The sequence below is a fragment of the Tursiops truncatus genome, chromosome 14 (assembly GCF_011762595.2).
Source record: "Tursiops truncatus isolate mTurTru1 chromosome 14, mTurTru1.mat.Y, whole genome shotgun sequence".
Taxonomy (NCBI): domain Eukaryota; kingdom Metazoa; phylum Chordata; class Mammalia; order Artiodactyla; family Delphinidae; genus Tursiops; species Tursiops truncatus.
Window position 1 is genome coordinate 70617337 of NC_047047.1, and position 23761 is coordinate 70641097.

A 23761-nucleotide genomic window follows, 5' to 3' on the forward strand; every position below is an offset into this window, starting at 1 on the left:
ATCTTCATTTGATCCTGTGTAAGGATTTCAGAGTTAATTGTCTAGATGATAAGGGGCCACTGGTTGGTTTTGAGACAGAAAGTGATTTGATTTGATTTGCATTTAAGAGTATAGTATTATAGGCAGTATCAAAGGTCAAGGGAATGATGAGATGGAGGTTGGAAGACCAATTAAGATTTTCAGTTGTGGGGAATTCCCTGGCCGTCCAGTGGTTAGGACTCAGCGTGTTCACTGCTGGGGCCCAGGTTCAATCCCTGGTCAGGGCACTAAGATCCCACAAACTGCGTGGCGTGGCCAAAAAAAAAAAAAGATTCACTTGATATGGCAGCATAGATTGAACATAGGGGGCTTAGTGACCAACCAATTATGTATGACCGACAGAAATCTAGAATGACATCTGAGTTTTTGTGGTCTCGGTGTTAGGAATCTGACAAGTAAACCAATGGAGGAACAGGTTTATGGGCAGTATGCTAAGTTTAATTTTGGGTGTGTTAATGTAAGTTACCTCTGGTACACCCAGGTAAAATGCAGACATTGTATAGTAGTTGTATATGGGGGTTCAGAGATAGAAGTTTGAGTAAGAGACCTGGTTGGAGTCATAAGTGTATAGGGGTGAATGAGATCACATAGGCAGTAAACAGAATGAAAAGAGAGGGGAGCCTAGAAGGAACCCTCCTCAAGGGAATATGGGTCCCAATTCTCAATTTAAGTCTCAGTCTTACTGTTGGTACTTCCAGTACCTTTGTTAAATGTGTTGCCTCTGCTGAGAGTGTGTACATTCGTTCTTTCTTTCTTTTTTCTTTTTTTCATTCTTTCTTTCTAAATCAGTTTTGTTGAGAAGTAAGTTATATACGAGAAAACCTAGTGCATCACTTTTAAAACCATGCTTATCTTTTAAAATCCCACTTATCCTTCAAGGAATATTAAATGCTATGCTCATGAAAGTTTTTTCCGATTTCCTTCCAGTTACAAGTAATCCCTTTGTCTTGGAATCATAACACTATGCAACTTTTCTGAGACACTTATTCCTTTCTTTTATTTCCTGGAGTGATTACTTATTTACATATCCTTATCCTGTGTTTTAGACTCTAAGCTGATTGAGAACAGGATCTGTATAGACATCTTGTATGGAGCATATTCTTAATAAATGTGACCAGTGAGTAAATTTTATGAATGTCCTCTTCTTATATACTAACTGAAGGAGTCTCAGAGTACATAGAAATTATAAAATGGAGGCATAATAACATAATGCAGATATGAACCAGTAAATACAGTAAAATTTCTTATTTATGAAATGATTTAGGGTGAAAAATCATCCCATAAAAATCAGTTTTAAAAAAAATATTATTGGGCTTCCCTGGTGGCGCAGTGGTTGAGAGTCTGCCTGCCGATGCAGGGAACACGGGTTCGTGCCCTGGTCCGGGAGGATCCCACGTGCCGCGGAGCGGCTGGGCCCCTGAGCCATGGCTGCTGAGCCTGCGCGTCCGGAGCCTGTGCTCCGCAACAGGAGAGGCCACAGCAGTGAGAGGCCCGCGTACCGCAAAATAAATAAATAAATAAATAAAATAATAATAAATATATATATATATTATTAATCTTTCTTAATAATTTTGTTGAAAAAAACCCAGCTAATATACTTCTGTTCACCTACAAAAGAAACATAGACACATTGAAATACCTTCATAAAAGTAGTGATTGTATTAATTTTATTAATACTTATCAATTTATTCTAATAGCCATTACTTTTTATTGAAGGCAAAACTAGGTGGTAATATCTTTATTTTATAGATATAAGGAGATTGGGTCTCAGAGAGGTTATGTAATTTGTGTACAAACCCACAAATATTACATGGCACAACTGAATGGATAGTGATCTGTCTTAACTTCAAAGCGAGTTATGTATGGGGTTTTTCTGCTATGCTTATGTTACTTTTAAATTTCATGGATTTGGAGAATCTTAAGATTTTAACGTATGAGACAAAATAAAAGAACTGGTGGTAAATATGTAGCTATTATTCATGTATAATTTTAAAGCAAGGAATTTAAAAGTGGTGGCCATGAGAGGGTCTCTGAACAACTACATACAAAATTGTATGTATACTTTTCCACCTTTATCACAAGCTTATAAGATCCAGGATGACTCCCCTACCCCTCAAAAAAGATGAAGATCCAAGATATGGACATATCTTTTAATTTTAATCTGTGAGCTTATAGTTCTATTCTATGTATAAACTTAGACACTGTTCGAAGCTAAGAATGATTAAAAAGAATTGTAATGATAGGCATATTTAAAAAGCATTACCTTGTCAGATGCAGATGCTATTTATTTATTTATTTAGGCTGCTTTGTGTGGCTTGTGGGATCTTATTTCCCTGACCAGGAGTTGAACCTGGGCCCTAAGCAGTGAAAGCATGGAGTCCTAACCACTGGACCGCCAGGGAATTCCCACAGATGTTCTTTATTGTTTATTTATTTTTTTAAAAACTTCTTGGTATTATTATTTTTTTTTTTTTGGCTGTATCGGGTGTTTGTTGCTGAGCATGGACTTTGTCTAGTTGTGGTGAGCGGGGGCTACTCTTCGTTGCGGTGCACGGGCTTCTCATTGGCAGGCGGATTCTTAACCACTTTGCCACCAGGGAAGTCCCCACAGATGCTCTTTAGAATAAATTCCTTGTCCTTCAGATCAGTGGGAAATTTTTATGGAATTCTTTTCTTAATTAATTAATTCATTCTTCTCCCCCCTTTAATTGGGGATGGAATGTGGGTGGGAAGCATGTGTTTAAAAAAAAACATAAAGAAAGATCACTGAGTTATTTTAGAGTATAATGTGCTGGATACGTGACCTTTATATTTAATTTTACCTCTTTTTTTAGCTTTTTTTCAAGCTGAAATGGAAAGCCAGTGGCAGAAAGCTGCTTGGGCTACAAATATCAGCTTGAAAGCATAGCTCCTTCTAAGGATGTTCATTATAGTTTTTTGTTTGTAGTGGTTAAAATTTGAAGGAACTTTCAATTTCCAACAATAGAGCAATAATTTTGAAAAATTAAGGTTCATCTTTCTTTGGATTGTTACATAACCATTAAAATTTGGTTTTCAAAGAATGTTTTAAAATATCAGGAGACTTCTGATTCTGGCCAAGATGGAGTAAAAGGGACTGAATTTCCCCTTCTGCCTGAAACAATGGAGAAAAAAAACTGAACAGAATATTTGAAAGAACAATTTTGAAGACGTTGGATATCAGGAAACGATGGAAATGATCTGTGAAGGATGGGAAACTAACAAGTTGAGCACTATAGTTGCCTGGATAGCTTCCAGACTGTGGTACGGGAAAGAAGAAGCCAGGCAGAGCCTGGAAGTCTCCCTGAATTGCTGGGAATGTAAGAGGCCAAGGTGGATCAAGTTCTCAGGGCAGAGTACCAGGAAGGAGAAAGCTGCACAGAGAGAGCACTCTGGAGATCTGCAGAAGAGCCTCCTCCAGTCTTTAGCTGAATACTGATCAGCACATATGTGTGAGGAAACTACCTGAGGCCGGAGAAAGAGAGGGAATATTCCTTGATGTTTATATAGGGCTAGCAGTAGTGTAGCAAATAGTTAGAGGTGATAAACCAACAAGGAGAAAAACTGAATCATAAAACTGTACACAATCCAAAAGAAGTGAGAAGAAAAGAGGAAAAAGGGAACAAAGAGCATGTGGGACAAGTAGAAAGTAAATAGCAAGCATATTAATAATCACATAAATTATATTAAAAGCAAATGATCCCCTAAACCAGGGATCAACAAACTACAGTCAAACTGACTGCCCGGTTTTGTAAATGAAGTTTTTATAGTTGGAACACAGGCATGCCCATTTGTTTACATGTTGTCTAGGGCTGCTTTTATGCTACAGGGGCGGCTTTGAATACTTGCCAGAGACCTTATGGCTTGAGAAGCCTAAGATATTTACTCTCTGGCCTTATACAGAAACACTTGCTGATACCTGGCTTGAACATCACAAATAAAGGCAGAGAGTGTCTTTTGGATAAAAAAGTAAGACCCAACCATATCCTCCCTACAGGAAGCCCACTTGATGAGACTGACACTCTACCTACTGCACTAATGAGGTTCCTTTACAAGAAACTGACTTCCTTGTTTGTTTAAGGTTATTTAAAAAAAATAACTTATTCATTCATTTTCCTCCCATATACTTTTTAAAAAATTGAGGCATAGCTGATTTATAGTATTATACAAGTAATGATTCAAAATTCTTATAGATTATACTCCATTTAAAGTTATATAAAATATTGGCTATATCCCCTTTGCTGTACATTATATCCTGTAGCATACTTATTTTATACATAGTAGTTTGTACCTCTTAATCCCCTACCCTTATCTTGTCTCTCCCCCTTCCCTCTTTTCACTGGTAACCACTAGTTCTCTATATCTGTGAGTCTGTTTCTGGTTTGTTATATTCATTTGTTTGTTTTATTTTTTAGATTCGACATATAACTGATAACATACAGTATTTGTCTTTCTCTGACTCATTTCACTAAACATAATATCCTACAGGTCTATCCATATTGTCATAAATTGCAAAATTCCATTTTTTTAATGGCTGAGTAGTGTGTGTGTGTATATATATATATATATATATATATATTCCGTATGTGTGTGTATATATATGTATGTGTATATATATATAATCTTCCTTATCCATTCATCTGTTGATGAACACTTATGTTGCTTCTGTATCTTGGCTATTGTAAATAATGCTGCTATTAACATTGGGGTGCATATATCTTTTTGAATTAGTTTTTTTTTTTTACAAGAAACCCACTTTAAATATAAAGCTGCAAATAGATTAAAAGCATGAAATACCGTAATCCTACCAAGTTGGAGTGATTATATAAATATCAAAGTTGATTTCAGGCTAAAGATACCTGGGTTAAAGAAGATTATTTCATAGTTATCAAGTACACATATAATTCTAAATATTTATTGCTTCTGATAACAGAGCTTTAAAATTCATGAAGCAAAAATTGATAGAACTACAAGGAAAAATAGTGAAATTTGTAATTTCTTGGAGACTTCAATATCCCTCTCCTAAAACTAGATAAGGCTAGTACACGGAAAGTCAGTAAAGATATAGAAGACTTGAACAACCCTATCCATCAACTTTATCTAAGTGATATTTATAGAACACTTTACCCAGTGGCAACATATATACACATTATTTTCAGGTGCACTGGAATGTTCACCAAGATAGAACATATTCTGGGCCACGGAATGAGCCTTATTAAATATAAAAGGATTCAAGTCATACAAAGTATGTTCTTTGACCACAGTGGAATTAAATTAGAAATCAATAAAAAAAGGTTATTTGGAAAAGATATTTGGAAACTAAATACCACGCTTCTAAATAACTCCATGGATCAAGGAAGAAATCAGAAGAGAAGTTTAAAAATTATTAAAGTGGATAAAATGAAAATATAAAAACTTACAAGGTGCAGCTAATGCATTACTTAGGCGGAAATTTATAGCACTAAATACTTAAATTAGAAAAGAAGAAAAGTCTCAAATCACTGACCTGAGCTCCCAACTTGAGAAACTAGGAAACAGAGAGCAAATGAAACCCGAAGTAAGCAAAAGAAAGGAAGTAATAAAGATCTGAGCAGATCAATAAAATAGTAAACAGGAAAAAAAATTGAAAAAACCAAGGAAACCCAAAGCTGGTTCTTTTAGAAGATTGGTAATTGATAAATCTCTAGTGGAGCTGGTCAGGATAATGAGAAGTCACAAATTACCATTAACAAGAATGAAGGAGGTAACATTACTACATATTCTACATATATTAAGAGAACAGTAAGGGAACATTATGAACAGCTTTATGCCAATACATTTGACAACTTCGGTAAATTGGATAAATTTGTTGAAAGACAAAAAAAAAAGCTCATGAAAGAAGAAATGTATAATGTGAATAGGTAATTCTTTTTCTATTAAAGAAATTGAACTAACAGTTAAAAACATTCCCATTAAGAACACTTCAGGCCTGGATGCCTTCACTGGTTAATTTTACTGAACATTTAGGGAAAAAAATAATACCAGTTCTACACAAACTTTTCCAGAAAATTGAAGTGGAGAGAATTCTTTCCAACCTAGTCTATAAAGTTAGCATGACTCTGAAAAAGATATTACAAGGAGAAAAAAGAAAAAAGACCAAATAAACTATAGACCCATATCCCTCATGAACATAAACAAAATTTTGGCAAGTTATATCCAATATGTTAAAAAGATAATACCTTGTGATTAAGTAGGGTTTATTCCTGCTTGAATATGCAAGGAATGCAAGATAGGTTTAAAATTTGAAAACCAATCGATGTAAGTCACTCTATTAACAGACTAAGAAATGATTATCTCAGTCAGTGCACAAAAGTATTTGACAAATCCAATAGGTATTCCTGAGTACAAAGTGTAAGCAAACGAGGAGTAGAAAGGACCATCCTCAGTCTGATTAAGGACATCTACAAAAAGCCTACAGTTCACATCATACGTAATGACAGAAGACTAAATGCTTCCCCTTAAGGTCAAGAATGTGGCAAAGATGTCCACTTTTACCACTTTACCCAACATTATACTGAAGGTTCCAGCAAGTGCAGTAAGGTAAGAAAAAGAAATAAGAGGCATCTAGTTTGGGAATGAAGAAGTAAAACTATCTTCATCTGTAAACAACATGATGTCTACATAGAAAATCCTATGGAATTTGCAAAGACACTGTTAGAACTAGCAAGTGTGTTTAGTGAGGTTGCAGGATACAAGATCAATATACAAAACTCAGTTGTATTTATGGAAATACAATACTAGCCCCAAACAATAGCAAATTGAAATTTTAAATTACTATTTTCATTAACATGAAAAAACATGAGATGTTGATAAATCTGACAAAAGATAGGCAAGACCTATACATTGAAAACTACAAAACATTGCTGAGAAAAATTAAAGAGAACCTAAATAGACTGAGAGATATATTGTGTTCATGGATTGGGAGACTCAACATTGTGAAGATGTCAGTTCTCAAATTGAACCACCTCATTCGGAATTCCAGAAGACATTTTATAGAAATGGACAAGGTGATTCTAAAACTCATATGAAAATGGAAAGGATCTAAAATAGTCAAAACAGCTTTGTAAAGTAAAAACAGAGTTGGAGGACTTAATACCACCTTATTTCAAGACATAAAGTTAGGGTAATCTAGACAGTGTAATATTGGCATAATGAATGACAAATAGAGCAATGGAATAATATGGAGTCCTGAAAGGGACCCACACATATAGAGTAAGTGGCATTTTGACAAAGGTACAAAGTCAGTACAGTGGAGAAAGTAGTCTTTTCAACAAACAGTGCTAGAACAATTGGATATAAGTATGCCAAAAAAAAGACCTCTTATCTATATAAAGAATCTCAATGGATAATATACCTTAAATATAAAAGCTATCTTGTATCCAGACTATTAAAAGAATTCTCAGAATTTAATAATAAGTGACTTCCCTGGTGGCACAGTGGTTAAGAATCTGCCTGCCAATGCAGGGTATATGGGTTCAAGCCCTGGTCTGGGAACATCCCACATGCAGTGGAGCAACTAAGCCCAAGCACCACAACTACTGAGCCTGCACTCCAGAGCCTGCGAGCCGCAACTACTGAGCCCGCATGCCACAACTACTGAAGCCTGCATGCCTAGAGCCCATGCTCTGCAACGAGAGAAGCCACCACAATGTGAAGCCCGCGCATTGCAATGAAGAGTAGCCCCCACTTGCCGCAACTAGAGAAAGCTGACATGAAGCAACGAAGACCCAATGCAGCCAAAAATAAATAAATAAATAAATAAGTTTATTTAAAAATTTAATAATAAGAAAACCCAATTAAAATAATAGGTATAAGATTTGAAGACACTTCACCAAAGATGATGTACAAAGGGAAAATAAGAACATGAAGGTATACTCAGCTTCATTAATCTTTAACAAAATGCAAATCAAAAGCATAATGAGATACCACTAAACACCTATAAGAATGTCTAAAATTAAAAAGACTGATCATACCAAGTGTTGACACTTGGAACTGGAATATAGGAATATAAAATGGTACAACTTTGAAAAAGCTTGGCAGTTTTAAGATTGTTAAACATACATACACCCATTGTTGAGCTAGCCATTCCACTCTTAAATATTAACTCAAGGGAAATGAAAGCATATGTCCATATAAAGACTTGTTCATGAATATTTATGTAACATTGTTTATAATTGCCAAAACCCAGAACCATCCCTAATGTCCATCAACATGTGAATGGATAAATTGTATTATATCCAATAGTGGAATACTACTCAGCAATAAAAAGGAATGGAGTGTTGATCATACAATAGGTACTTTTATTATTTTTTTAAAAAATTAATTTTTAATTGAAGTGTAGTTGCTATACAGTATTATATAAAACAATAGGTATTAATGTCAAAATAATTATGACAAGTAAAAGAAGCCAGACAAAAAAAGAATATATACTTTATAACCCCATTTATATATGTATTTATAAATATGTTAGAATTATATATACATTAATATATAGAGATATATATGCAATTCATATCTATTATAATGTACATAATTCTAGAAAATATGAAGTAATCTATGGTAACAGTAAACAGACCTGTGGTTCCCTGGGAATGGGGGGTTGTGTAAAGAGTGAAAGGAAGGATGACAGAGGGGCACAAGGAGACTTTTGGTGATGGTGGATATATTCATTATCTTGATATAATGATGATGTTATGGATTTGTACTTAGGTCAAAGCATATCACAATATATACTTTAAATATGTGCAGTTTATTATATGTCTCTTATGCCATAATCTTTTTTCTTTCTTTTAAGGCTTAGGGAAGTACAAAATTTTAAATAATAAATACAGATTACACATTGTGGCTTTTGGTCATAAATTGTCGAGATCTATATTCATTTGCCTACATATCTCCACTTGGATTTTTTTTTAAATTATATTTTATTTTTTTATACAGCAAGTTCTTATTAGTCATCAATTTAATATGCATCAGTGTATACATGTCAATCCCAATCTCCCAATCACACCACCACCCCCACCCGCTGCTGCTTTACCCCTTAGTGTCCCTACGTTTGTTCTCTACATCTGTGTCTCAGTTTCTGTCCTGCAGACTGGTTCATCTGTACCATTTTTCTAGGTTCCACATATATGCGTTAATATACGATATTTGTTTTTCTCTTTCTGACTTACTTCACTCTGTATGACAGTTTCTAGATCCATCCACGTCTCAACAAATGACCCAATTTCGTTCCTTTTTATGGCTGAGTAATATTCCATTGTATATATGTACCACATCATCTTTATCCATTCGTCTGTCAGTGGGCATTTAGGTTGCTTCCATGACCTGGGTATTGTAAATAGTGCTGCAATGAACATTGGGGTGCATGTGTCTTTTTGAATTATGGTTTTCTCTGGGTGTATGCCTAGTAGTGGGATTGCTGGATCATATGGTAATTCTATTTTTTAGTTTTTTAAGGAACCTCCATACTGTTCTCCATAGTGGCTGTATCAATTTACATTCCCACCAGCAGTGCAAGAGGGTTCCCATTTCTCCACACCCTCTCCAGCATTTGTTGTTTGTAGATTTTCTGATGATGCCCATTCTGACTGGTGTGAGGTGATACCTCATTGTAGTTTTGATTTGCATTTCTCTAATAATTAGTGATGTTGAGCAGCTTTTCCTGTGCTTGTTGGCCATCTGTATGTCTTCTTTGGAGAAATGTCTATTAAGGTATTCTGCCCATTTTTGGATTGGGTTGTTTGTTTTCTTAATATTGAGCTGCATGAGCTGTTTATATATTTTGGAGATTAAGCCTTTGTCCATTGAGATTCATTTGCAAATATTTTCTCTCATTCTGAGGGTTGTCTTTTTGTCTTGTTTATGGTTTCCTTTGCTGTGCAAAAGCTTTGAAGTTTCATTAGGTCCCATTTGTTTATTTTTGTTTTTATTTCCATTACTCTAGGAGGTGGATCAAAAAAGATCTTGCTGTGATTTATGTTAAAGAGTGTTCTGCCTATGTTTTCCTCTAAGAGTTTTATAGTGTCCAGTCTTACATTTAGGTCTCTAATCCATTTTGAGTTTATTTTTGTGTATGATGTTAGGGAGTGTTCTAATTTCATTCTTTTACATGTAGCTGTCCAGTTTTCCCAGTACCACTTATTGAAGAGACTGTCTTTTCTCTATTTTATATCCTTGCCTCCTTTGTCATAGATTAGTTGACCATAGGTGTCTGGGTTTATCTCTGGGCTTTCCATCTTGTTCCTATGATCTCTGTTTCTGTTTTTGTGCCAGTACCGTATTGTCTTGATTACTGTAGCTTTGTAGTATAGTCTGAAGTCAGAGAGTCTGATTCCTCCAGCTCTCTTTTTTTCCCTCAAGACTGCTTTGGCTATTTGGGGTCTTTTGTGTCTCCATACAAATTTTAAGATTTTTTGTTCTATTTCTGTAAAAAATGCCATTGGTAATTTGATAGGGGTTGCATTGAATCTGTAGATTGCTTTGGGTAGTATACTCATTTTCACAACATTGATTCTTCCAGTCCAGGAACATGGTATATTGCTCCATCTGTTTGTATCATCTTTAATTTCTTTCATCAGTGTCTTACAGTTTTCTGCATACAGGTCTTTTGTCTCCCTAGGTAGGTTTATTCCTAGGTATTTTATTCTTTTCGTTGCAATGGTAAATGGGAGTGTTTCCTTAATTTCTCTTTCAGATTTTTCATAATTAGTGTATAGGAATGCAAGAGACTTCTGTGAATTAATTGTGTATCCTGCAACTTTACCAAATTCATTGATTAGCTCTAGTAGTTTTCTGGTGGCATCTTTAGGATTCTCTATGTATAGTACAATGTCATCTGCAAACAGTGACAGTTTTACTTCTTCTTTTCCAATTTGTATTCCTTTTATTTCTTTTTCTTCTCTGATTGCAGTGGCTAGGACTTCCAAAACTATGTTGAATAATAGTGGTGAGAGTGGACATCCTTGTCTTTTTCCTGATCTTAGAGGAAATGCTTTCAGTTTTTCACCGTTGAGTTTGCTGTGGGTTTGTCATATATGGCCTTTATTATGTTGAGGTAGTTTCCCTCTATGCCCACTTTCTGGAGAGTTTTTATCATAAATGGGTGTTGAATTTTGTCAAAAGATTTTTCTGCATCTATTGAGATGATCATATGGTTTTTATTCTTCAATTTGTTAATATGGTGTATCAGATTGATTGAATTGCATATATTGAAGAATCCTTGCATCTCTGGGATAAATCCCACTTGATCATGGTATGATCCTTTTAATGTGTTTTTGGATTCTGTTTACTAGTATTTTGTTGAGGATTTTTACATCTATATTCATGAGTGATATTGGTCTGTAATTTTCTTTTTTTGTAGTATCTTTGTCTGGTTTTGGTATCAGGGGGATGGTGGCCTCATAGAATGAGTTTGAGAGTGTTCCTTCCTCTGCAGTTTTTTGGAAGAGTTTGAGAAGGATGGGTGTTAGCTCTTCTCTAAATGTTTGATAGAATTCACCTGTGAAGCCATCTGGTCCTGGACATTTGTTTGTTGGAAGATTTTTAATCACAGTTTCAATTTCATTACTCCTGATTGGTCTGTTCATATTTTCTATTTTTTCCTGGTTCAGTCTTGGAAGGTTATACCTTTCTAAAAATTTGGGCATTTCTTCCAGGTTGTCCATTTTATTGGCATAGAGTTGCTTGTAGTAGTCTCTTAGGATGCTTTGTATTTCTGCTGTGTCTGTTGTAACTTCTCCTTTTTCATTTCTAATTTTATTGATTTGAGTCCTCTCCCTCTTTTTCCCGATGATTCTGGCTAATGGTTTATCAATTTTGTTTATCTTCTCAAAGAACCAGCTTTTAGTTTTCTTGATCTTTGCTATTGTTTTCTTTGTTTCTTGTTTTGTTTATTTCTGCTCTGATCTTTATGATTTCTTTCCTTCTGCTAACTTTGGGTTTTGTTTGTTCTTCTTTCCCTAGTTCCTTTAGGTTTAAGGTTAGATTGTTTATTTGAGATTTTTCTTGTTTCTTGAGGTAGGCTTGTATAGCTATAACCTTCCCTCTTAGAACTGCTTTTGCTGCATCCCATAGGTTTTGGATCGTCGTGCTTTCATTGTAATTTGTCTCCAGGTTTTTTTGTTTGTTTTTTTTTGCGGTACGCGGGCCTCTCACTGTTGTGGCCTCTCCCGTTGCGGAGCACGGGCTCCGGACACGCAGGCTCAGCGGCCATGGCCCACGGGCCCAGCCACTCCGCGGCACGTGGGATCCTCCCGGACCGGGGCACAAACCCGTGTCTCCTGCATCGGCAGGCAGACTCTCAACCACTGCGCCACCAGGGAAGCCCATCTAGGTATTTTTTGATTTCTTCAGTGATCTCTTGGTTATTTAATAACGTATTGTTTAGCCTCCATGTGTTTGTGTTTTTTACGTTTTTTTCCCTGTAATTAATTTCTAATCTCATAGCATTGTGGTCAGAAAAGACACTTGATATGATTTCAGTTTTCTTAAGTTTACTGAGGCTTGTTTTGAGACCCAAGATATGAACTATCCTGGAGAATGTTCCGTGCACACTTGAGAAGAAAGTGTAATCTGTTTGGGGATGGAATGTCCTATAAATATCAATTAAATCTATCTGGTCTGTTGTCATTTAAAGCTTCTGTTTCCTTATTTATTTTCATTTTGGATGATCTGTCCATTGGTGTAAGTGAGGTGTTAAAGTCCCCCACTATTACTGTGTTACTGTCGATTTCCTCTTTATAGCTGTTAGCAGTTGCCTTATGTATTGAGGTCCTCCTATATTGGGTGCTAATATATTTATAATTGTTATATCTTCTTCTTGGATTGATCCCTTGATCATTATGTAGTGTCCTTCCTTGTCTCTTGTAACATTCTTTATTTTAAAGTCTATTTTATCTGATATGAGTATTGCTACTCCAGCTTTCTTTTGATTTCCATTTGCATGGAATATCTTTTTCCATCCCTTCACTTTCGGTCTGTATGTGTCCCTAGGTCTGAAGTGGGTCTCTTATAATATATATGGGTCTTGTTTTTGTATCCATTCAGCAAGCCTGTGTCTTTTGGCTGGAACATTAAATCATTCACGTTTAAGGTAATTATCGATATGTATGTTCCTATGATCATTTTCTTAACTGTTTCGGGTTTGTTTTTGTAGGTCCTTTTCTTCTCTTGTGTTTCCCACTTAGAGAAGTGCCTTTAGCATTTGTTGTAGAGCTGGTTTGGTGGTGCTGAATTCTCTTAGCTTTTGCTTGTCTATAAAGCTGTTGATTTCTCCATGGAATTTGCATGAGATCCTTGCTGGGTAGAGTAATCTTGGTTGTAGGTTCTTCCCTTTCATCACTAAGTATATCATGCCACTCCCTTCTGGCTTGTAGAGTTTCTGCTGAGAAATCAGCTGTTAACCTTATGGGAGTTCCCTTGTATGTTATTTGTCATTTGTCCCTTGCTGCTTGCAATAATTTTACTTTGTCTTTAATTTTTGCCAGTTTGATTACTATGTGTCTCGGCATGTTTCTCCTGGGTTTATCCTGCCTGGGACTCTCTGTGCTTCCTGGACTTGGGTGGCTATTTCCTTTCCCATGTGAGGGAAGTTTTCGACTCTAATCTCTGCAGATGTTTTCTCGGGTCCTTTCTCTGTCTTTTCTCTTTCTGGGACCCCTATAATGTGAATGTTGTTGCATTTAATGTTATCCCAGAAGTGTCTTAGGATGTCTTCATTTCTTTTCATTCTTTTTTTCTTTATTCTGTTCTGTGGCAGTGAATTCCACCATTCTGTCTTCCAGACCACTTATCCATTCTTCTGCCTCAGTTATTCTGCTATTGATTCCTTCTAGTATATTTTTCATTTCAGTTATTGTATTCATCTCTGTTTGTTCTTTAATTCTTCTAGTTCTTTGTTAAACATTTCTTGCATCTTCTCGATCTTTGCCTCCATTCTTTTTCCGAGGTCCTAGATCATCTTCACTATCATTATTCTGAATTCTTTTTCTGGAGGGTTGCCTATCTCCACTTCATTTAGTTGTTTTTCTGAGGTTTTATCTTGTTCCTTCATCTGGTACATAGCCCTCTGCCTTTTCATCTTGTCTATCTTTCTGTGAATGTGATACTTGTTCCACAGGCTGCAGGATTGTAGTTCTTCTTGCTTCTGCTGTCTGCCCTCTGGTGGATGAGGCTATCTAAGAGGCTTGTGCAAGTTTCCTGATGGGAGGGACTGGTGGTGGGTAGAGCTGACTGTTGCTCTGGTGGGCAGAGCTCAGTAAAACTTTAATCCACTTGACTGCTGATGGGTGGGGCTGGGTTCCCTCCCTGTTGGTTGTTTGGCCTGAGGCGACCCAACACTGGGGCCTACCTGGCTCTTTGGTGGGGCTAATGGTGGACTCTGGGAGGTCTCACGCCAAGGCATACTTCCCAGAACTTCTGCTGCCAGTGTCCTTGTCCCCATGGTGAGCCACAGCCACCCCCGCCTCTGCAGGAGACCCTCCACCACTAGCCGGTAGGTGTGGTTCAGCCTCCCCTGGGGTCACTCTTCCTTCCCCTGGGTCCCGATGCGCACACTACTTTGTGTGCGCCCTCCAAGAGTGGAGTCTCTGTTTCTCCCAGTCCTGTCGAAGTCCTGCAATCAAATCCCACTAGCCTTCAAAGTCTGATTCTCTAGGAATTCCTCCTCCCGTTGCCGGATCCCAGTTTGGGAACCTGACGTGGGGCTCAGAACCTTCACTCCAGTGGGTGGACTTCTGTGGTATAAGTGTTCTCCAGTCTGTGAGTCACCCACCCAGCAGTTATGGGATTTTTTTTTTTTTTTTTTACTGTGATTGCACCCCTCCTACCGTTCTCATTGTGGCTTCTCCCTTATCTTTGGATGTGGGGTATCTTTTTTGGTTAGTTCCAGTGTCTTCCTGTCAATGATTGACCAGCAGCTAGTTGTGATTCTGGTGTTTTCGCAAGAGGGAGTGAGAGCACGTCCTTCTACTTTGCGATCTTGGCTCAGGCTCTATTAGATATTTTTTAGTCATGTCAAAACTAAACTCTTTAAACTAGCGCAAATCTCTAACTTTTTTTCCTGCTTCCTTTCTAATTATACTGTAGGATTTTTTTTTCCTTTTTTTTTAAAATTTTTATTTTTGTAAGCGGTACTTCCATCCTCCCATTTTTCATGCAGGAAGCTAGGGAATCTTCCTTGATGCTTATCTCATCCCCTGCTTTACTACCAAGTTGTGTCATTGAGAACACATTTCAAAGCTGTAGTCTTCCTTTTCTTCACTACCACCTGGTTCAGTTCTCTCTTCTCTTTTCACTAAAAATTGCCTTCCGATTATACTCCCTGGTTTTATGCCTGACCCTCTCAATCCAGTCTCTAGGGAACAGCCAGAGAGATCTTTCGAAGATGAGCATTTAAATCATGTAATTTCTCTGCTTGGATCTTTTCAATGACTTTTCATTGCTCTTGGGATAAGATCTAAAATCCTTTGAATATGGTCAGATTCCCGTTTGCCTCTTGCTTATTGTGTTGTAATCACTTAGGCTACCTTTCAGTTTCTTAAAATCTCCAAGATCTTTTAACTCCAGAACTTTCTCACATGGTATTTTCTGAACCTGCACTGGTTTTTCCCTTTGTCAGTGGCTACCCCCATGCATGCTTTAAGTCTCAGCTTAAATGCCACTAATTCCGAGAAGTCTTTCCTGACTTGCCCATTCAAAATTGGTATCCACACCAGTATCCTGTAGATTTTCATCATAGCTGTTACAGGTTTTTTGGGGGGTGAGGGAGGGGTAGGAGAAGGTGTTTATATGTGTATATGAGATTATTTGGTAAAATACCTCTTTTCTATACTATTCTGAAAAGCTCCTTGAAAGTGGACACCTGTCTATTTTGTTCACTACTGTGTAGCCATCACCTGACTTACTTCCTGGTACAGTTGACAATATTTATTGAGTGAAAGTTTAGAGAAAATACATTGGAAGGAAATATACCAGTGGGTTGCTTTTTGAGTGCTGCATGCTTGTTTTTATAAGATTTCTACAGTGAACTATTAGACTTTCTAATAAGAAAAGTTATAAATAAAATACATCTTTATACTTTTTGTCTTTACTAGAGGTGAAAAAGCAGATGTTATTTTGTGACTTAGATGCTAGTGCTAAATTCTGTTACAAATTAAGTGACCTTGGTATATTAACTTGACTTTTAATATCTTGGAGTTGCACAGCTCTAGGGAGCACTGTTTATGCATATTGTTAGTTAATGAGGACTCCTCTGTTAGTGTAAAGCAGAGACTCTTCTTTTAGTAGCAATTTTAGGTATATAGTTTATCTAGAACAGAGTATGCACTTCTCTCCTAGATCTACCTGCAATTTATGTCATCTTGCATTCTTATCTTAGGTGCCTTATTGTATTTGTCTGTTCCTGTCACAATTTTTTAATCAGTCACCCTTAATTTAGCATAGTTTTGACCAGTTTTGTCTCGTGGAGAAAATTATGTAAGGTTTTCTGAAATCTCGGTATCTATCCATGGTAGCTCTGGTGCTGGACATACGGTGAATATCCTGTAAATCTCTTAAAAATCTTTATTGAATGTCATACATTTTTGAAAAATATAAAATTAAGCCATATCTTTGAGGTAATGATTTGTTAAGTAGGCTTAGTACTTTGAAGTTCTAAAAGTATAGTTCTCAGAGGATTGTCAACTTGATTGAGTAGCTTATTATATTTATTTTTTGTTCATCATTTAAATGAGCTTGCTTCTTAGCTAGAAATGCTTTTCAGTTTTTTAAATTAATTAATTATTTTGATAAAGCCTTTTAAAAAATTTTTTTGTTGGCTGTGTTGAGTCTGTTGCTGTGCGTGGGCTTTTTCTAGTTGTGGCGAGCAGGGGGCTGCTCTTCGTTGAGGTGCCCAGGCTTCTCATTGCAGTCACAGTTTTATTTAAATGTTTGTGTTCCTTTTCTTTTTAAGATGCCCTTTGTTCATGTTATTTCACTTGTATTTATAATAAATGTATACCAACTTTTTAACAGATAAAATAATTAGGCACAGGGCTTGTACCCTGAAGGACACTGCGCATGCCATCATTGCAGCTGAATTGGATCCAGAATTTAATAAACTCTGTGAAGAAATTAAGGAAGCAAGAATAAAAAGAGGTAAGTTATAGAAATGAACTTGCTACTGAAGAGTAAGAGGTCATTGAATGTTGTTTCTTTACGGTTGCTGGTATTATGAAAATGTATTTTGAGGCCCATCCTTAATTTCTGATATGAAAATGTCATGTAAATTCTCAAAGATGTTTTAAAATTTTACTTTCTATAACAGTTTTAGTGCAAATGACAGAAATAAAGTACTTCTTAGTGAAATTTCTTTTGCAGGCATATATCTTTAATTATGGATTTCTGTTCTTAAAGGATTTAGATAGGCTTTCATATTTGAAGAGGGTTTATTTTCATCAGTTTGTATCTAATACCGATACTTAAAAATGGTTTTTAGGAATACTTTTTTTTTAAACCTGTTGGAATTTATGTGCAATTTTGTTAATATAAACACAGAATTAGCAGATGCGTTTTGTTCGTTCTATATATAATCCTGTCCTTGAGGAACTCACGCTTTAGTAGGAGAGAGTAAGTGTAAAACAAATCGAGTATAGTGTGGCATATGCACTGATTGAAGCATGTTCATAGCACAGAGGAGGGACCTCCTGGTAGGAAACCCAGCATTTTGATCAGAGTTTGGGGAATGAATATAGAAGTGTTGTCTCTAGTGAAGTAGAGGAAGGGAAGCAGTGACGGAGAAGGAGGAGGTATTGTAAGCACAGCACACTACGTGTACAGGCGCAGAGACGTGAAATAACGTGGTGTATTGGAAGAACTGCAAACTGGTATTGCTAAAGATGTACAGAATGGTGGGAAACAGAGCTCAGAAGGTGAGCTGAGTCCAGGACATTGAAGTTGTGAAGACGCTTTTCTTCTACTGCCTTAGAGAGGCCTTCCCTGGCCACCTAATCTTATTAGGCTCTGGTCACCATAGCACTTGGCATTTTGTTACTGTTGTTGTCTCTCTCCTCCTTATTTAGAATATAAGTGCTGTGAATGTCTTATTCATAGCTCTACTGCAGTCCCTAGAACTATCTCTGGTACACAACAGGCTTTTTATAAATATTTGAATGAATCAATGTCTTGCTAAGGAGCTTGGACTTTATCCTGTAGATCTATGTTTTTAAAAATGTGTTTGTGTTTATTACCCACATCAGCTTAGAACTACCGAATTAGATTCTCTGGCCGAGAATCTGAAGGCCAAGAAATCTGCACTTCAACAAACTGAAGTGCTTTTTATGTACACTAAAGTTTGAGAACAATTGCCATAGTCAGTAGGATTCATAGAAGTATTTGAAACAGTGGAATGGATTGGTAAATTGCTTTGGCAGCAGGAAATAGCAAGGTCTCAATGTGGCTCAGTAGGAGGATGAGAGACCAGTTAAAAAGCTGTTGGAGCCAGTTTTGAAAACATTTTGGCAGTTTCTAAAAAGTTAAGCATAATATTTACATATGACCGAGCGATTCTACTCCTAGGGATCTACCCAAGAGAGATGAAAACATATGTCCATATAAAGACTTGTACGTGAATGTTCATAGCAGTATTATTCACAACAATTAAAAACCGGAAACAACCCAAATGTCCGTCAACTGATGAATGGGTAAACAAAACAGGGTATAAGGGCTTCCCTGGTGGCGCAGTGGTTGAGAGTCCGTCTGCCAATGCAGGGGACGCGGGTTCGTGTCCCGGTCCGGGAAGATCCCACATTCCACGGAGCAGCTGGGCCCGTGAGCCATGGCCGCTGAGCCTCCGCGTCCGGAGCCTGTGCTCCGCAACGGGAGAGGCCACAACAGTGAGAGGCCCGTGTACCGCAAAAAAAAAAAACCAAAAAAAAAACAGGGTATATTGTATAGTGACATATTGCTCAGCTATAAAAAGGAATAAGGTACTGATACATGGTACAGCATGGATGAACTTTATAAATGTTATGCTAAGTGAAAGAAGGCAGTCACAAAAGAGCACATATTGCATGATTCTATTTATATGAAATGCTCACAAAAGGCAAGTCTATAGAGACAAAAAGTGGACTAGTGGTTGCCTGGAACCGTTACCTAAATTGGATTGCTGTGGTGATTGCACAGCTCTGTAAATTCACTAAAAATCACTGAATCGTACACTTAAAATGAGTGATTTTTATGTTGTGTAAATTGTACCTCAATAAAGCTTTTGGTGGGGGGAGGGCTGTTGGAGTAGTCCAGAGTTTTAATTAGTGAAGTGGGAATGAAGGTAGGATTAACATGAGAGAGATGCAGCTGCAGGGGTGGAGGGCATTGTGAAGGAAAGGAAGAGGCAAAATTGGCTGCCATGTTACTGGTTTAATGGCTTAAGTAGATGCTAATACCACCAGTAGAGAGAGGGAATATATAAGGACAGGTTTTTTTTGGTGGGGAAAGAGAAACCAGTTATCTTTAATTTGACCTATCTCTAGGATATCCAGTTGGTGATATCAAGTAGGCAACTGATATGAATCAGAAGCTCAAGAGAGTTTTGGACTAAAGATGTAATTTGGGAATAATTATATAATGCCAGTAGGAGCTGAAGGCACGAATATTTGTGGTGGAAGGTGTAGATTAAAGTGAGAAGAAAAGGGATTCCAGAGACAGCCCTTAGAAATGTTTAAGGAAGGCAACATTTAAGGATGGCATAGAAGAAAGAAATCTAGTAAAGAGAATTGAGATGGAATGGTTATTTTTATGAAGATCAGTGCACGAAAACCAAACTTATGCAGTGTGGTGTGACAACCAGCTAATGTCAGACGGAAACAGTTCATATGAATGGGGTTCAGTGGCCAAATATATGCTTATACTTTCTAAGATGGCAGAAATCATGACTTTTAGACTATATATAATCTTACTGTCTCACAGTCATAAAAATGTGAAATGTATCCCTCTGCAAAGTAAAATGAATAAACACAGGGCCCTTTGGGGATTAAGTGTAAATAAGCATGGCCTGCCATTTTATTTTTATGATTTTATATCTAGTTTCTTTCCCATCTTAAATCAATAGATACTATTTCATCCAAATTACAGACTGTCCAAGTATAATTAATGACTTTAAAATTCAGTTTTGTATTTCAGACTTTTTTTAACCTTGTTGGTTTATGTAGCTGGAAATATTTAAATAGGTGTCGCTTATCTTCTGCTTGCAGGCTTATCGGTAACAGCAGAACAAATAAATCCTCATGGTACTGGAGCTCGAAAGATGGAAACTAGAGTTGAAGAGGCATTTCGGCACAAACAAAGAAATCCAATGGATATCTGGCACAGCTCTGCAAATAAATGTGCATGTGAGTATTTGAGATCGTGTTATCCAGTAGTGGGAACAACTGCAAATGAGGCAGATGTGTTAGGAATTGGGCACATATACCAAAGGGCTGCTAAGAACTTGTGGGGTAAAATGCTGAATCAGAATACATTTCTTTAACCTTATTTGCTTTTCTCCTATCTCCATTCAATGCTTGCTGTTGTAATTGAACTAGATTTGAATATCTTCAGTTTTAAACTTTGGTTTTTAGATAGAGATGTGGAGCCAGTAGATTTTTTTTTTTTTTTTTTTTTTTTGGCGGTACGTGGGCCTCTAACTGTTGTGGCCTCTCCCGTTGTGGAGCACAGGCTCCGGACGCGCAGGCGCAGCGGCCATGGCTCACGGGCCCAGCCGCTCCGCGGCATGTGGGATCTTCCCAGACTGGGGCACGAACCCGTGTCCCCTGCATCGGCAGGCGGACTCTCAACCACTGTGCCACCACGGAAGCCCACCAATAGATTTTTTTATCCACCCCGCCTCCAACCCCTTGCTGTATGTTATGCAGAATGTTCTTGTTATGGTGGGAAATGGAAACTCCAGCTTAGGAGAGTGACAGAATTGACAGCAGGAAGTTGATTTTTCTGAGAAAAATCTGTGTAGCCTTCTTTAACTGGCTTTGTTTAAGTCAGATGTATTTAGGGGAAAATTCAGTGTTCTGGGTTCTCCTCACTTTTCCTCATTCATGGTGATCTGTAAAATTTCTAAAAGACAAATGTTAATAAACACAGCATCTTCCTAATGTAATTTTTTTAACATGTTTATTGGGGTACAATCCTAATGTAATCTTTATGTTTCACTAAAGATAGCCATCTTTGGAAGATATACGCTGTTCTTCTGATATAAAGGTGGTAATTCTGCTCCAACTGTCAGTAAAGATGGCCATAATAAGTTCTTTCGCCAGTGGCATTGAATTTGAATGAATGAACCAGACTCAGTTTTTTTTATCTTGTTCTCTTTGTGATAAGTGGCATTCATGTGTGAGAACATTTGAAGGACTTAATGGTGCATTTAGTTCCATAAAACTGATTAAGCTATTTATCCTAGTTGTACCTTGGATCGTGACCTGGATTCTGTGACACAGCACTCTAATTTAAACCTTGAAATCCCTACATTCTCTGCAACTGGTAAAAATATTTACTAACTAAAACACATTGAATACTGGCTTCAAGCAGTTTTAATTTCCTTTAAGTATTAAAATATTGTAATCTACAAATGTGAGTCCTGTTTTCTCTTACCAGTAGATGGCATATGTGACTCATCATTTGTCTGTTTTACATTAAGTTACTTAAATCATATGTCTAAATCTCCCTTTGGAAGAGTTGCTTTTCTAAGGTCTTAGTTTTGGAAACAACCCCAGAGATGTTATAAAACTTGATTTTAAAGATTGTGCCTCTAAATGGGCTTTTCACACAAAGCACCCTTGAAAAAGGAAGTGGGTATGTTAAAGATTAGTTCTGTAAATATATACTACCACATGCCAGGTGCTGTGGGGATAGAGCAGTGACTAAAACAAAAATCCCTATTCTTGTGGCACGTATATAACCAATTCCTCTTATTTTACCAAAATCATACTAAGCATTAGAAGTGATTATAAAAGGACGGGGAAAATATCTCTAGTTTGACCTCTCCCCAAATAAGAACATTTTCTTTTTCTTAGCTGGGATGAAAGCATTAGAAATAACCTTACTTCAGAAGGGCTTCTAACCTTTGCTTAGGGTATGAGTACATTTTAAGGAGTTGCGCTGGCTCCTGATCAAGCAGGGTCCAGCCTCTTGCTCTAGTGCTCCATGGCTTAGTGAGGAAAGAAAAAGGGAACCTCTTTTACCTTTGGTTATTGGAGAATAAGCAAGGACACAATGTCAGGAGTGACCTGTCAGGTAGTAAAACCTAACAGTTCTACATTTTAGAGAAAGAGCAAGCTGAATACTTTTCTTACATTTTTAATGTGGACTGGATTAGTTTTTCATATAAGTAATGGAATGCTTATGAATGCCTATCACTTATAGCCTGTGCTTTTAAAAGTAGACTAATATAGAAATTTCATCTCCAATTACCCTATAGCTGTAAATTGTAAAAATAGAAATTAATAGGGGATAAAGGAATGGAGAGATGATGGTAATGATAGTACAGTTTTGAAGGCAAAATAAATTTTGAGCCAAGTGACTAAATAACTTGAATTTTGCAGATGATTTTAGAAACCTTTAGTAGATTTATTCTTAGATGAGAAAGAAGAGTGATAGTTATGACAAAATTTGTCAACACTTGTGAATACCTTGGTGTCTTTACAGAGACTCAGTAAGGATTAAAGATGAAAGGATGGGAAAAGTATGTAAACACACTATATACTGTTGATAGATCACAAGTTCATATTAAGTGCTAGAGTAAAGAAGGGTTGTCTTAAGACCACATTCCCCTCTATTTGTCTTTCAAAAGCAGTTTTTAAACTGTGGATTAAACAATCTACACTTAGTGGTCTCATATTTGTATTTTCTTTTTAAAATGTCTTTGCCCAGGAAGCTTTCAACATTGACATATTAAAAATATATATTATCTCTTTTAAAATTAAGCCAGATTTGACATTACATTTATAGCCTTGGAAAAATATGAATTATTTTTACTCTGATGGCTTTCAACAAACTAATATTTAGAATTTGGTGTTTGACACCAGAAGTGATAGGTCTCTAGCTTAACTAGTTTGCTTTAATAACTTTGTATTTAAATTTCTTTGCGAAAATGTCCCACATTGCAAAATAAAAGTTAACTTTTTATTTAAGGGACAATGGGATCGACTTGTATAACCAGCTACCTTTGATACATACATGGGAAATTAAAGATTCCTGGGGCCATCATTACCTGGAAGTACCAGCTATCTACTCATAAAAGCTCATGATAGTTTCTAACATCTAGGAGTATAGTCCCTACAACTTTTGTAGGTCTCCCGTTTCACATAACTGACCAAATATTTATTTTCATTGTTTGTTAATGTTGTTGCTGCCTTGATAGCAGAGGGCTTAATTTTTCTACATATTTTCAAATAACAACTTTGCAAGAAATTGATCCTGATAGGTGAACCATTTGTGGTAGATGGCTAACAGCTGGCTAACCACATTGTCTATATAACCTTCATAGGGCTTATGTTTCTTCTGGAAGGAGAGGCAGTAGAGATTGCTTTGTCGGGATACCTGTAACTATTCTCTCTTCATATAGTGGATCATACTTTAATTTCCTTTCATGGTTTAGAAGCTCTTGGGTGATCTTGCTGACAAAGCACTCATCTTCCTGGTG

General features: G+C 36.8%; 1 protein-coding gene across 3 annotated transcripts in view; it reads left to right on the forward strand.

The window, feature by feature from the left end:
• ATAD2B (ATPase family AAA domain containing 2B) overlaps positions 1 to 23761 on the forward strand; it is a 150914-nt gene that overhangs the window by 116776 nt on the left and 10377 nt on the right. For all 3 annotated transcript variants that reach the window (XM_019943168.2, XM_019943169.2, XM_073791563.1), the window contains 2 exons: positions 17107 to 17229; positions 20322 to 20459. In XM_019943168.2, the coding sequence (XP_019798727.1) occupies positions 17107 to 17229; positions 20322 to 20459 (261 nt within the window). The remainder of the gene's footprint in view (positions 1 to 17106; positions 17230 to 20321; positions 20460 to 23761) is intronic.